At 38.6% G+C, this 14,235-nt stretch overlaps 1 protein-coding gene across 2 annotated transcripts in view; it reads right to left on the reverse strand.

Moving 5' to 3' along the window:
- Positions 1-567: 567 nt before the first annotated feature.
- The window catches only part of LOC125481046 (basic immunoglobulin-like variable motif-containing protein), a 15,964-nt gene continuing 2,296 nt past the window's right edge, over positions 568-14,235 (reverse strand). The window contains exons 2-6 of one of the 2 annotated variants that reach the window (XM_048597538.1): positions 12,140-12,766; positions 5,772-5,901; positions 3,290-3,385; positions 1,350-1,454; positions 568-749 (exon numbers count right to left, since the gene is read on the reverse strand). In XM_048597538.1, the coding sequence (XP_048453495.1) occupies positions 683-749; positions 1,350-1,454; positions 3,290-3,385; positions 5,772-5,901; positions 12,140-12,635 (894 nt within the window). In that variant the 5' untranslated portion in view covers positions 12,636-12,766 and the 3' untranslated portion in view covers positions 568-682. The remainder of the gene's footprint in view (positions 750-1,349; positions 1,455-3,289; positions 3,386-5,771; positions 5,902-12,139; positions 12,767-14,235) is intronic. The other variant, XM_048597539.1, reaches the window with a different exon arrangement.

Genomic DNA, 14,235 nt, shown 5'->3' on the forward strand with positions numbered 1-14,235 from the left:
CTAAAAAGCTTAAAAATTCTCAATGAAAAGTCAAAATTTAAACAAAAATACCGCACTATATAATCACACTAGATAGGAAATTCTCACCAGCTATCATTGGTTTAGATTGGTGACATTATCATAGTCTATGCTGTGAAGTGATTTCAGTCGAGAAAGAATCATCCAACAGTATAGCATAAGAGGAATGTGACCCATGATGTTAGGTGCAGTTCAACTGAACATAATGACTTTCTCCCATCACCAGTGACCCTTTTCTCATGAAGACAGAGATCCAGTTTTTAATCACTGTTCAGCAACTCTGGTGGAAGTATCAATTTGCACACATCGGGCCAAACTATCTTGCCCCTTTGGTTATTTAAATTTCTGAAAAGGTTAACGTTGGAATAATGCCTAAATGGGTAGTGCCTGAGGACACCTGATGCCTTGGGAACATGTAGGATAATTGGGAAGTAAAACAAAAATAAATCACAAACATGATTATCATTCTAAAACCAAACTATATACTTTGTCTATTTTACACACAAAAGTATATACATTTATATTTTAAATTTATGGGTGTTAGGATGCAAATAAAACTACTTTAATCATAACTTTGCCTTTGAATTTCATGAGTCTCATCTCTTTAATTACGCTACAGTGTCATGCTATTCTCAAGATACTGGAGAACCAATGTCAGACAATTTTAGCTAAGCTTCAATTTAGTTGACAAGCTTGAGAGACATAAATTCCACCAACAGCCTATCTGCATCCTGGAAAAAAAAAAATGACATTTGTACAGTTTATACCAGTTACAACACTTAAAATTATTACACTTAAAGAAATAGGAAATGGAAAGGATAGAACAATTGATGGATCACTATATAATGGTCCAAGTACCAATGCACTATTCACTTGAGCTTTTAGATTTAAGTTAAGAACAAATGTCTCAAATTTCCTAATTTTGAAAAAAGGTGGTGACCGTCCTTTCAAGTTGATGTATGTGAATAATGAACAAATAGCCATCAGGATGGAAAGAATACGGAGGAAATATTTTGGAATAATTTATAATATGAGTAGTGTAGATATCTGCAACCTTGGCTTTCTCTTAAAATTATAAATTAAAAGTAACACTTCATGGATGTGCTTCCAAAATGTTATAAAGTATGATATTTGGCTTACCTTTCAATAAACAACATTATTTTGCCGCCAGGAAATGTCATAAAGAAAGGAACTGTAGTATGGCTGACGGCAGGGAGTACAGCCAGTAATTAAGTTATAATGACAAAAATGCTTGTGTCATCAAGTGAATTGCAATTTATTTTGTTATAATTCTAATGCAATAAAGTTCTGATTCACTTCAAAAGACTTACCTCATTAGTGTTGCATTTCCTGTAAAGGGCCCAAATCTGATGTCTTCATAGGGTTGGTGGAAACCCAAGATATGCAATGCTTCCTCCTGAGTAATAGGTGGAAGACTGTGGAAAATGTTACACTATAACTTTATGTTATCACAAACAGCAACAGCTTGCCCAAAAGATCACAATTGCCTATCTTTTTAGAACATGATGTTTTTTAATCTATGCAAAGTAGACTTAATTTCTATTTCTTTAAAGTGGAAATTAAGTATATTGTTGGATATTGGCTTCTGCTATTCTCGTAAGGTGATCATTAGTAGGAATCCTGTTAACCTAAACCTTTGAAAATGTACACTTATCTGGTTAATCTTTACCTTCAACTATAAAATCATAATTTGACATATTGAAATATATTAAAATGTATTTAAAAATGTCACTTGTACTTTTTCTTCAGCCATTCTCCTGTATCGTAGGACATTGGCTGTTTTACCATAATTTCCTTGCTTCCTCAGCTGTAACTATTCATACAGCTATTTTTTATTTCTCCAATTTCTCTCGCTTTTGCTTCCTTTTCTTACACTGTGTAAACTCATCCCATCTTCTACTTGATTCTAGGCTATTTTTTTCTTCCGGCCCCTTTTCCTGCATTGCTCCTCCCTTTAAGCTGATGACATTCAGCTATATTGCATCATTGCTTCTTTTGGCTACTCTTAATGTCTCTTTCGTCACAATGTATGTTCAACATCCAAAATCAAACGTAAATTTCCCCTAATTGTGGAACAACTGGAAGCTGTTGCCTTTAGATTCCACAACAAATTTTATTCCCTAGCCACTGTTCACACTCCTGGCTTTCAGGCTGAGTCAGACTGTTCGCAGCTTTGGTGCTGCACTTGACAAAGATGTGCTTCAAACCACATTTCTGCTCAATCACCAAGACTACGAAGACAGCTCCATAACATCACCCACTCCATCCCACTTTGGATCAGCTGCTGCTGCAGGAAAGATGCATCCATATCTGTGTTACCCCTAGCGTTGACCATTCTAATGCTCTCCTGGTCGGCCTCTCCATTTCTATTCTGTGTGAACGTGCACATTCAAAACGTTGTTGCCTGAACCTTAACTCTCAACAAGTCTTGTGATCCAGTGCAGCATGTTTGTTCACCTAGACTGGCTCCCAGCCCAAGAATGACTCAATTTTAAAATCCTCATTCTTGTTTTGAATCCTCCTTGGCCTCCCCCATCTCTCACTTCATCCAATTAGACAAACAAATAAGATCTCAGCGTTCCTCCATTCTGGCCGCTACCTCTGAAGTTCATCCTTAAGTAGGCTGCCCTCCGTTTTAGATGTTCTTTGAAACCTACATTTGATTAAGCATCTGTCATGATAGTTTCTTGTTTAACTCCATGTCATATTTGACATGGCCATCGCTAAACAGCTCAAGACATTCTTCTGTATAAACACACAATATAAATAGGTTTGTCAATTTTCATCTCTACCATTCATCATGTTCTGATCAAATGCTATTATTCCTAAATATTAACAATACCTTCCCTCCACAGGTACCATCTGATCTAATGAGCGTCCCCAGTATTTCATTTATGAAATCAGATTTTCAACATCTGTAGTATTTATTTTTCAGAAATTTTACAGTTCAGCAAATAGCAGCTCTGAACTAAGGTCTAATTATTACAGGATACAGCTCCCCCTTGTACCAATCACTTAGTGCAAGTTTCACTGTCCTATATCTACCAGATAAAATTAGAATATAAAAACCTTTAATGTTCATTTTACCACAAAAAATTATTATTCTATTATAAGAAGTGCTGTGTATCAAAATTTTCTGATGGAAAGTGCCAGTCACTGAATGCTATACATAAAGCAAGCAGAACAGTCCTTTCGAAATCAATATCGTTGATACCAATACTTAGCATTTAAAAAAAAACACAAGCCGTACCTTCCTGTTCCACATGTACTAAATAAATAATTCCAGCATGAAACTAAAGAGGAAATTCCACATGAAGTCTTGTACTGTGGACGACTGATGCAATACCTGAAAGAGGAAACAGGAGAATTATGGATTAATGATAGTGTGGAGCTGGGGGAACACAGCAAGCCAGGCAGCGTCAGAGGAGTAGAAAAGTTAACGTTTCAGGTCGGGAACCTTTTTCAGAAATGGGGGAGGGGGAAGGGAGCTCAGAAATAAATATTGAGGAGGGGTGGGGCTGGGGAAGGTAGGTGGTTTGGTTATAGATGAGTGCAGGTGAGGTGGGAGGGGCAGATAGGTGGGAGTGAAGATGGACGGGTAGTGTCAGGTCCAGGAGGCGGGGATGAGAGGGACGGTTGGTCATGGGATGAGGCAGGAGGTCCCATGACCAATCCTCCCTCTTATCCCCGCCTTCTTGACCTGACGCAACCTGTCCATCTTCACTCCCACCTCTCCGCCCCCTCACCTGCACTCATCTATAACCATCCCACCTACCCTCCCCAGCCCCCCCCCTCCTCTATATTTATTTCTGAGCTCCCTTCGCCCTCCCCCATTTCTGAAGAAGGGTCCCGACCCGAAACGTCAACTTTCCTGCTCCTCTGATGCTGCCTGGCCTGCTGTGTTCCTCCAGCTCCACACTGTGTTATCTCAGACTCCAGTAACTGCAATTCTTACTTTCTCCAATTATGGATTAATCAATCCTTTTCCATTTCTATTAACACTATCCTGAAGGTTTTAATTTTAAAAAATGTAATTAGGGAAATGATATTAATGTTTTATTCAAATACACATTCAAGGATGAGGTATAAATAGGGTTCTTTATAGATATACATATATGAATAAAACAGAAGTTTCACATCTAGGCACCATTAACAATCAATAGTTTGTGATGAAGTCATGTGGGTTATAAGGTGAGCAACAAAAGTCAAAATAGTTTCCAGTACACTCATATTTCATAATTTATTGTTTATACAGCATACCAATAAACTGTACCCACTAACCCTCAGTTTTTCTGGCTCTAATCTTTTTCCTTTGTCTACTATTGACAGCACACCTTCAGAGACCACAGGATTCCTGAGACAAATGTCCTTCCCATACCCCTCTACCATGCTCTTTTCCTTAAATACCACTTTTTTTTGATCATGCCAGATTCAGAAGTCTAAAAGTAACAGGGTACTTAGGGTAGGCGATTTCAACTTGCCTCATCAGAATGTGAAAGGTTTTATGGGAGCTGAATTCTTAAAATGCATCCAGGAAAGCTTTTAAGCCAGAATCTACAAGGCCCTGCAAGACAGGGGGCGGTCCTGGACTTAATTTTAGCTATTGAAGACAGTTGTTTTAATTATCAATGGGTGGCAGACAGCAACGATAACCCTATTAGATGCAATATTGTTATGGAAAAGGACTAGAATGGGTCTGGAATCGGGCTAAGGCCAATTTTAATACAACCAGGTACGATTTGTCCTGACTGTTTGGGGGCCTATAATACATTCCCAGCAACGCGATTGCTCCTTTTGTTTTTGAAAAGTTCTACCCATAGGCTTCATTTCAGCTATTACAGCTGTAATTGATTCCCTGATCAATATTGCAACAACCCCTCCTCTTTCACCTCCTTCTGTGTCTCACCTGAAGACCCTATATCCTGGAATGTTTGAGCTACTAATCTTGCCCTTCTCTCAATCATGTTTCAGAGATAGCAATTACATCTTACCATGTTTTAATTTTGTGCTCTCAACTCAGCTGACTTGTTCACTAGACTCCTTGCATTAAAACAGACACCATCCAACCATGCCAAACTCCCTTGTGCCTTTACTGGCTTATAATTTCTATGCCTTTTGCTTCCTTGGTTGAGTGTTCTAATTTTGGCTGTTCATTTTCTCATGCCAAACCTTCTCTCTGGATCCCAAACCCCTGCCAAGCTAATAAGATTAACACCAGCTGGGCATGCAGTAGAAAATAGAAAAATGCAATTACTTTTCCTGTATTTGTGACAAAAATAATATCATAAAATAAATAGAACAGGAATAACCATAGAACACACTAATCTATCATCACAAACAGATCGGAAAAAACTGCTGTTACTCTAATAATTTATGATGAAAATAAGAAAACATAGTTCCTATAACTGATGTAATTGGGTTATACTGACCTATAACAATTTTAAGAAGGTACAACTGAATATATCATTAAACCTCTATGACTATATACATGTATTAAAAAAAGAAACATCTTGGTCATTTTAAGTCTTTAATTATACAACTTTCATTTATACATTACTTCAAATTTGTCAAGTGGCCCAAGACAAGTAGGATTTTGGATAAATATAACTGATATATATATGACACATATAGACAAGTTTTATTCAAACACGCAGTGCCCAGTTACAATTCAAATTATGATTACCAAAGGTTCAATAAAACAAATTACTGGCTAAAATGAATAAAATACTGACCATCTCCTAAGATCTAAAACTTTGCGCTGTTTCATTTCTTCCAGAACTGTATATAGAGAGGAATCATTGTATTTTTTGTTGTGTTTTTCCAATGGTTTCATCTTTTTTGCAGCTTGTTTCTTTAAGCTACCTGCAAAGGTAAAATGTTAATCTTTCATGGTTGTAACAAAGCTACTGAATTCAAACATATAAAGTTTAAACCAAACAAGTCTTTAAAGATTAATGGAACAGGGATTGCAATAGAATCAAGATTAAATGAGGCTATATGGGTAGAACCTGAAAACAAAAAGGGGGTAATCACATTGTTGCTGGTATAGAGGTGTCCAAACAGCTGGGGAGAGATAACTGCACAGATATGTTGGCAGATTTCTGAAGTGTAAAAATATTAGGGGACTGCAACTTCCCCAACATTTACTGGGATAGACAAAGTGTGAAGGGGGGTGCGGTGGAGATCTGTAGGAAAATCTGCAGAACACTGGGAGTTATTCAAAAACGAAACAACAAGAATGCAGGACCAACATGTTCCCATAATGATGTACCATGGATCTCAGGGGATGTACAGGATTAGATCACTGAAAGGAAAAATATATCAAAGGGTCAAAATAGTGGATGCTCTAGAAAGTGCACAGCATTACTTGAAAAAATAAATGAAGAAATTGAAAATGGGGCATGAAAAAGAAGTGTCATGTAAAATAAAAGAAAATCCAAAAGTATTTTGTAAGTTTAGTATATTTGGAGCAAAAGGATAACCAGGGAAAGAGTAGGCCTATGAGGGCTCAAAGTGGCAGTGTGTGTGGAGGTGGAAGATGTAGCTGAGGTTTTAAATGAGTACTTTGCATCTGTTGTCACCATAGAGAAGGACAAGTAGGTATAAAAATCAGGTACGGGACTGTGATATACTTGAACAAATTAACATTGAAAAGGAAGAGGTATTAGCAGCCTTGGAAGTGGATAATCCCAGGACCCAAATGAGATGCATCTCAGGCTCATTTGGGCTTTGACACTAATTTTCAAATCCCCTTTGGCTACAGGAGGTACCAGAAAACTGAAAGACAGCCAAATGTTAATGATAAACCAAGAAACTACAGGCCAGAGAGTCTAACGTCAGTGGTGGAGAAACTACTGAAAAAACATCTCCGGGACGGAATTAATTTCCACTTGGAGGGGCGAAGATTAATCAATGATAACATGGCTTTGTCTGGGGGCAATCATATCTGAGTTTTGCCAGATGGTGAGCAATGTATGGATGAGGGTAATGTAGTGGCAGGTAGTGTGGTGCATGTAATCAACATAGACTTCACTGAGGCTTTTGACAGGGTATCATACAAGATCCAGGGCAATTCAACAAATTGGAATCAAAACAGGCTTAGCGGCAGGAAGCAGAGAGTGATAGTCAAAGCAGGTTTTAATGTCAAAGCCTACGTCCAGTAGGCAAACCACACAGGATTCGATGCTAGGGTTCCAGTCTGCACTAGTTCTAGTTCTACATTAATGATCTAGAAACGAAGGTAGAACATATGAGCAGTTAATTTATGAAAATTGGTAGTTTTGGTAAATGGGGAGGAGGAAAGCCTGAGACTACAGGATGATATAAATGGATTGGTCAAATAGGGAGAACAGTGACAAATGGAATTCAATCATGAAAAATATGAGATTTGAGATAATGCATTTTGGGAGGACTAACAAGGCAAGGGAATAAATGAGGAATGGTAGGACAGCAGGAAGTACAGAGGTTGAGAGGGATCTTGGTCTGTATGTCCACAGATCCCCGAATACAGGACAGGAAGAATGGTAACAGGAATAATCCTGGAAATTACAGGCCTGCGAGTCTCACATTGGTGGTAGGGAAACTATTGGAAAAGATTCTCAGGGACAAGGTCTATATGCATTTAGAAGCAAATGGACTTATTAGCAATAGACAGCATGGTTTTCTGCAGCAGAGGTTGTGCCTCACTAACTTGATCAAGTTTTTTGAGGAGGTGACAAAGATGATTGATGAGTGAAAAGCAGTTGATGTCGTCTACATGGACTTCAGTAAAGCCTTTGACAAGGTCCCTCATGGCCGACTGGTACAAAAGGTGAAGTCACATGGTATCGGGGTGAGCTGGCAAGATGGATACAGAACTGGCTTCATCATAGGAGACAGAGGGTAAATGGTGGAAGGATGCTTTTCGGAATGGAGGGTTGTGACTAGTGGTGTTCCACAGGGATCAGTGCTGGGACCTCTGTTTGTGGTCTACATAAATGATTTAGAGGAAAACATAGCTGGTCTAATTAGTAAGTTTGCATACGATAAAGAGTGGTGGTGTTGCAGATAGTGAGGAGGATTATCAGAGGATACAGCAGGATATAGACCAGGAGGCGGCACGGGCAGAAAAATGGCAGATAGAGTTTAATCTGGACAAACGTGAAGTGATGTATTTTGGAAGATCAAGTACAGGTGGAAATTATACAGTGAATGGCAGAACCCTTAGGAGTATTGAAATGCAGAGGGATCTGGATGTGCAGGTCCACAGATCACTGAAGACAGCAGCACAGATAGATAAGGCAGTAAAAAAGGCTTATGGCATGCTTGCCTTCATTGGAAGGGGCACTGAGTATAAGGATAGACAAGTTATGCTGCAGCTTTACGGAATTTTAGTTAGGCCACACTTGGAATATTGTGTACAGTTCAGGTCACCACTCTACCAGAAGAACGTGGATGCTTTGGAGAAGGGACAGAAAAGGTTTACCAGGATGTTGCCTGGTATGGAGAAAGGTTGGATAGATTGGATTTGTTTTCACTGGAACACAGGAGGTTGACAGACAACCTGATAAAAGTTAAGAAGATTGTGAATGGCATGGATAGAATGGAAAGTATGAGGCTTTTTCTCCCAAGGTAGAGGGGTCAATTAATAGGGGACATAGGTTCAAGGTGCGGGGGAGAATGTTATGTTTAAGAGAGATGTGTGCGAGGCAAGTTTTTCCACGCAAAGGGTGGTGAGTGCCTGGAATGCGCTACCAGAGGTGGTGGTGGTGGAAGCAGATACAATAGCAGCATTTAAGAAGCAACTGGATGAATACATGAATAGGAGGGATCCTGCAAGCGAAGACAGTTTTAGTATGATGGGGCAAAAGGTGTCAGCATAGGCCTGGAGGGCTGAAGGACCTGATCCTGTGCTGTACTGTTCTTTGTTCTGGGAAGATAGGTTGTTAAGGCGGCATATGGGATACTTTCCTTTAGTCGAGGCATTGACTAGAAGAACAAGGAGGTTATGACGGAGCTGTATATAATATTCTTAGGCCACAGCTGCACTAGTATGTGCAGTTTTCGTCGCCACACTTTAGAAAGTGATTGCACTAGAGTCAGCAGAGGAAATTCACCGGCGCTTTGCCTGGATTGCAGCATTTCAACTACGCAGAGACTTTATAGGCTGGAGTTGCTTTCCTTGGAGCGGAGAAGGCCGAGGGGGAAGACCTGATTGAGGTGTACGAAATTATGAGTGGCATAGATACAGTAGATAGAAGAAGCTTTATCCCCTTAGTAGAGGGATGAATAACTAGGGGCAGGTGGTTTACAGGGGTTCTAAAGAAAACAGTTTTCACCCAGAGAGTGGCAGATATCTGGAGATCACCGCTGGAAAAGGCAGTAGAGAGGAGAACCCCGAAACATTTTAGTACTAGGTAGATGGACACTGGATATGCCTTAGCATACAAGGCTACAGGACAGTGCTGGAAAATGGACTTAACAGTAAATTGGCGCTTAATGACCAGCACAGACACATCGGGCTCTGTCTATGCTGTGAAACTATTAGTCAATGACTCTTAAAAAGCGCGTAGGAAAAAAAAGAGCAACCAATCAGATACTAAACTTTAAGCATATAATCTTATCTCAAAGCGGTCATTTTGAGCAATTAAGCATACGAAAATATGAACTAAACAGCAGAAATAGATCATTCAGTCCCTTATTCCTGCTCCACCACTGAATAAGATACTGGCTGATCTGTTGGTGTTTCAAATTCCACATTCCCCAAAAACATTTGACTCCCATGCCAAACAAGAATCTATCTAGTACCCTGTATAAGTATTCAATGATCCCTCCAGAGAAGTTCCATAGTTTTACAAACCTCAGAGGGGGGAAACAAAATCCACTGAACTCAGTTTTAAAATTGAGTTCGCCCTTTCAGGTCAGTGTCAACTAGATCTGGATTCATTCGCAAGAAAAAAAAAATCCTCTTCACATCCATGTTGTCAAGACCATTCAGGATATTATAGACTTAAATCAATCACCCTGCACTCTTCTAAACTGCAGTGGAAATTACCCCAACCTGTCGAGCTATAAGACACTCCAGAGATCAATCTAGTGAAGCACCTCTGAACTGCCACCATCTCATTTACATCATTCTGTAAATGAAGAAATACATATACGATTAAATACATGGGTCATGGGATAAGGTTGGGATATTAGTGTTAGGAATTTATAGAGCTTGTGCGTCTTTACTCCGGAGTAACTGCCCTTCTTCAATGCTAAGACCACAACTGAATGCTGACACACTAATATTTTTCAATTTGCATTTCAATTCCCTTAGTTGGAATTATTTGCATGATACAGGAATCTCCCATTTGTACTGCACATCCTCACAAGGCCTTCCTTTGCAAGCCAATGTAGGAGACAGATGGTGTTTGTTCACTTTTCATTCGAGTCAATCACTCTCTACCCCTCTCCACTATATATCCCTACAATCCCCTCCCCCACAAAAAAAATGCCAAAGTGTCTTCTTCTTTCCTCCTGCATCCTCTTCAATCTCCCCATGACTATCGGTCCTTTCACTATCTCCCTCAATGATGCTACTCTTCCCCTGATCCCTATGTCCAGCCTTGGACTTTAGCTAGAGTGGCTGTCCCACCTAGGCAGGCTTCTTAATTTGATCAGACTTTTAACATTATTCACGGTCAGCATTTAAGAACAACAAAGAGTACACATAACAAAGATTACTTTTCAGCTTGTTGACTTGGTCAGTCTTCACACTTTACACTAAGTTTTAGTGCAAAGGTACAGTTTGTTTAAAGAAGGAGCCAGTTTGTGCTCACTGAAGCTTCGAGGAAAAAGTCTACCCTGATGGGCTCCTACACATAGCTGGGTTTGTAAACACAAGCATTTCCTGTTTATGCCCAACAAGAGTGCACCTAATTCCAGTGGGTTGTGTATTAATAAGTACATACAGCATCCTAATATGACTTTCCTGAAAGATTGCAAGAATTTAAGAATTACAACTCTAATCTGCTATTAGGAAACTGATTTTTTTTTTTTTTGTTTCGCACCCTACCTAACTAAATTCTGCCACTCATCCTTCTAAAAGGGTGATTCGGCCCCTTAGAGCAGTTTCACATTTCACAGATGCTGACAGATCAGCTGAGTTTTCCAGTACTTTGTTAATGTGGGATTAACTGAACCATAAATTCATGAAATAAAAACAATCTGGCCTTTTGATATGAATGTCAAGATTCATTGAAATTTCAATAAAAGCAATTAGAGGGGAGACCAACTTGGTGAAATCATGTCTTCTATGTTAGTATTCCTCTCCCTAATTAAAGTATCATGAAATAGTCCTCAACCATTTTAAACATCTATGCAATTAGATATGTTGACTGCTTTGATTCTAAAAGTAAAATGTAATCTGAGAACTTGCATTTCCCGTGTACCCACACAATAAAATTTAATTACTTACATTAATACAAGATCATGATCAGGTTTGGAAAAGGGAATAAAAGACAACTTTAAATTGGTTTATAAGGTCAAAAGGATGCTACGGCATTCAACTGGCGTAAATAGAATCAGCACACGGTGGACTGAGAAAAGGGATAATATTGAAATGTATTCGTAATGAAAAGGTAACATTTTCATATGGTACATTTAGAAATTAATCACAGTGAGAGGACGACCAATTTCATGTTTACTATCCAGTAACTGAATTTTCAAATTCATAAAAAAAAGAAATAGGAGATTGTGGATTTTGGTCGATGTATGAAAAAAGGTCATAAGTATAATCATGATCTGAAAAAGAGGGAGCAGTCTAAGGTAACAAAGTTGATAATTTTGGTCAGATGGACACATTTAAACAAAATCTCTCAATGTGTAAAAAATAAGAATAAAAACAAAGATTCTTTACATGAGAATTATGATATATGAAATATCATTGAATGATAGCAACACCATGAAAATGAAAGAATAAGACAATTATAAGTAAGAAGCCAGATATTCTTCAGATCATAAGATTTTAAAAAGTATTTTGTCCAAATTAGAAATAGCTCCATTGTACCACTTTATCTTTGGTTAAGAACTAAACTAACAAGAAGTTAGAAATTTACTGTTCGTGGGATTTTCTCACCTGTTCTACTTTTCATTTTAGATGTTATTACATCAGATTTTAATGTATCTATTTCCCAGGCAAGCAGCTGTTTCCCATGGCTGACAGGTATAGCAACCAATTGTGCATTACCTCTATGGGTTACATCCGGAGGATCAACGTCAATGTCAACATAACTTGAATCATGTGCTGGACAATCAATTGAAGAAGTTCCATCTTGTACTGGAGTTGGGTCACTGGAACTACATGGTGTACTGGCAATAATAGTGGCCTTATTTAGTAAACCATAATCTGAGCAGACATTGTAAAACACTTCCCGCGTCCGGACCACAGGAAACATCCACGGGCCATGTCCTGTTGCACTAGAACTTAGACTGAAAGATGGAGTACCATAGCAGGAGAACAGATTTGAATTAGAAGTTCCTGGTGAATCACCAGCAGCAAGCTCATCAATGACATTGATACTTTTTAAGTTTCCAGTAGGCTTTGGTAACTGATTTTCTACAGAGTTGGGCATTGAACGTTGCTTTTAGGTATCTTGTCTTTGGTAGATTGAAGTGGCCTTCCTCAAATAATTGCAATTCACTCAATACTTGTTTTAACAATTCATGCATTTCAAGTTATTCATGCTTCCAACAGCAATTGAATCTAAAAGAAAATAGTATGGATAAGAAATAATTTAGAATACAATAAAAGAACAAAATACATATATCTTAATATATATCCATAGTACAAATACAATAGAAACATTGTAAAAATGCATTCATTAAAAAAATGTACATATCATTCTAATGTCCGATGACTATTAGCTTCGCTGCATCCTGTTCAAATCAACAGAAAGTGACAGCATTATTGACTGACTTTGGGCAATTTTTGCCTGAATTAACCAAACTAGTAAATTTTACAATGCAACCATTCTTTAGAGATGGAACAATTATTTATTCCCATTTAAATGTACTGGAAAGTTTGGAAGTTAATCATTTTTCACAAGGTCAGACATTTGTTTGAAAATTATGTCTGGGTAACATTAAAAAATACAGTGTTAGCCAGGATGATCAACATGTGACATCTCCAGAACAATGGCCGTACTAAATTTTCTTGTAAAAGCAAAGTACCTTCCAGTTTGCAATATAGAGCCTTTTTTTCTAAAATGCTGCAGATGTTTGAAATCTGAAGTAAAAACAGAAAATCTGGAAATACTCAGGTGGTCAGGCAACATCCGTACAGAGAAATATGGATTCAATATTTCAGGCTGTAAACTTTCATGAAAAGCTTTCATGGTCCATGGCTTTAAGTGATATCAATGATTAGATTCTGAAAGCAATATTTTCATCTTTTTTCAGTCTGAAAGCAGCAGTTAGTTTTAAAATGACATTGTCCATTTTAGTTTTGAATCCGCCACTTAATCTTAGAAACCCTCTAGTCAGGTTTCTACCATTGCTGTAGTACCGAAACGACCTGATCAAAGTAATCAATATCATCCTTTATTACTGTATTCAGGGGAAATTGTTCCTTCCTGCCCTGTTTGCAGTCTTCAGCAGTTGACCTCCAACATTTCTCCTCTGCTTCCTCACTTAGTTACATTCCTTTATAGTCATGGCCAGAAAATCACTCGACGACTTATCCCACTCCAGTACTGTTACCACTGAAAGTTCTCCAAGAATCTATTGTTGGATCACTCATTTCTCATCAACATGCTGACCTTTCATCAAGACGTGTATGCTGATGACACTTGGCTCCAACTTACCATCACCTCCCTCAACCACTTCACTGGCTCTCCACCCAATCAGTGTCTCTGATTTATTACATTATTTATTGGACATCAAGTTCTGGATGAACAGAGATTTTCTTTAGACCAAAGCCATTGTCTTCAATCCCAGTACAAAACCTAGACAACAACTCCATTCATCTCCTTGGCAGTTATTAGGAGGTTGAACCAGATTGTTGACATATGCCATCCTATTTGAGACTGAGAGATGGTAGGAACTGCAGATGCTGGAGAATCCGAGACAACAAGGTGCAGGGGTGGATGAACACAGCAGGCCAAGCAGCATCATAGGAGCAGAGAGGCTGACGTTTCGGGCCTAGACCCTTCATCAGAAAAGGGTCTGATGAAG

The sequence above is a fragment of the Rhincodon typus genome, chromosome 6 (assembly GCF_021869965.1).
Source record: "Rhincodon typus isolate 14 chromosome 6, sRhiTyp1.1, whole genome shotgun sequence".
Classification (NCBI taxonomy): domain Eukaryota; kingdom Metazoa; phylum Chordata; class Chondrichthyes; order Orectolobiformes; family Rhincodontidae; genus Rhincodon; species Rhincodon typus.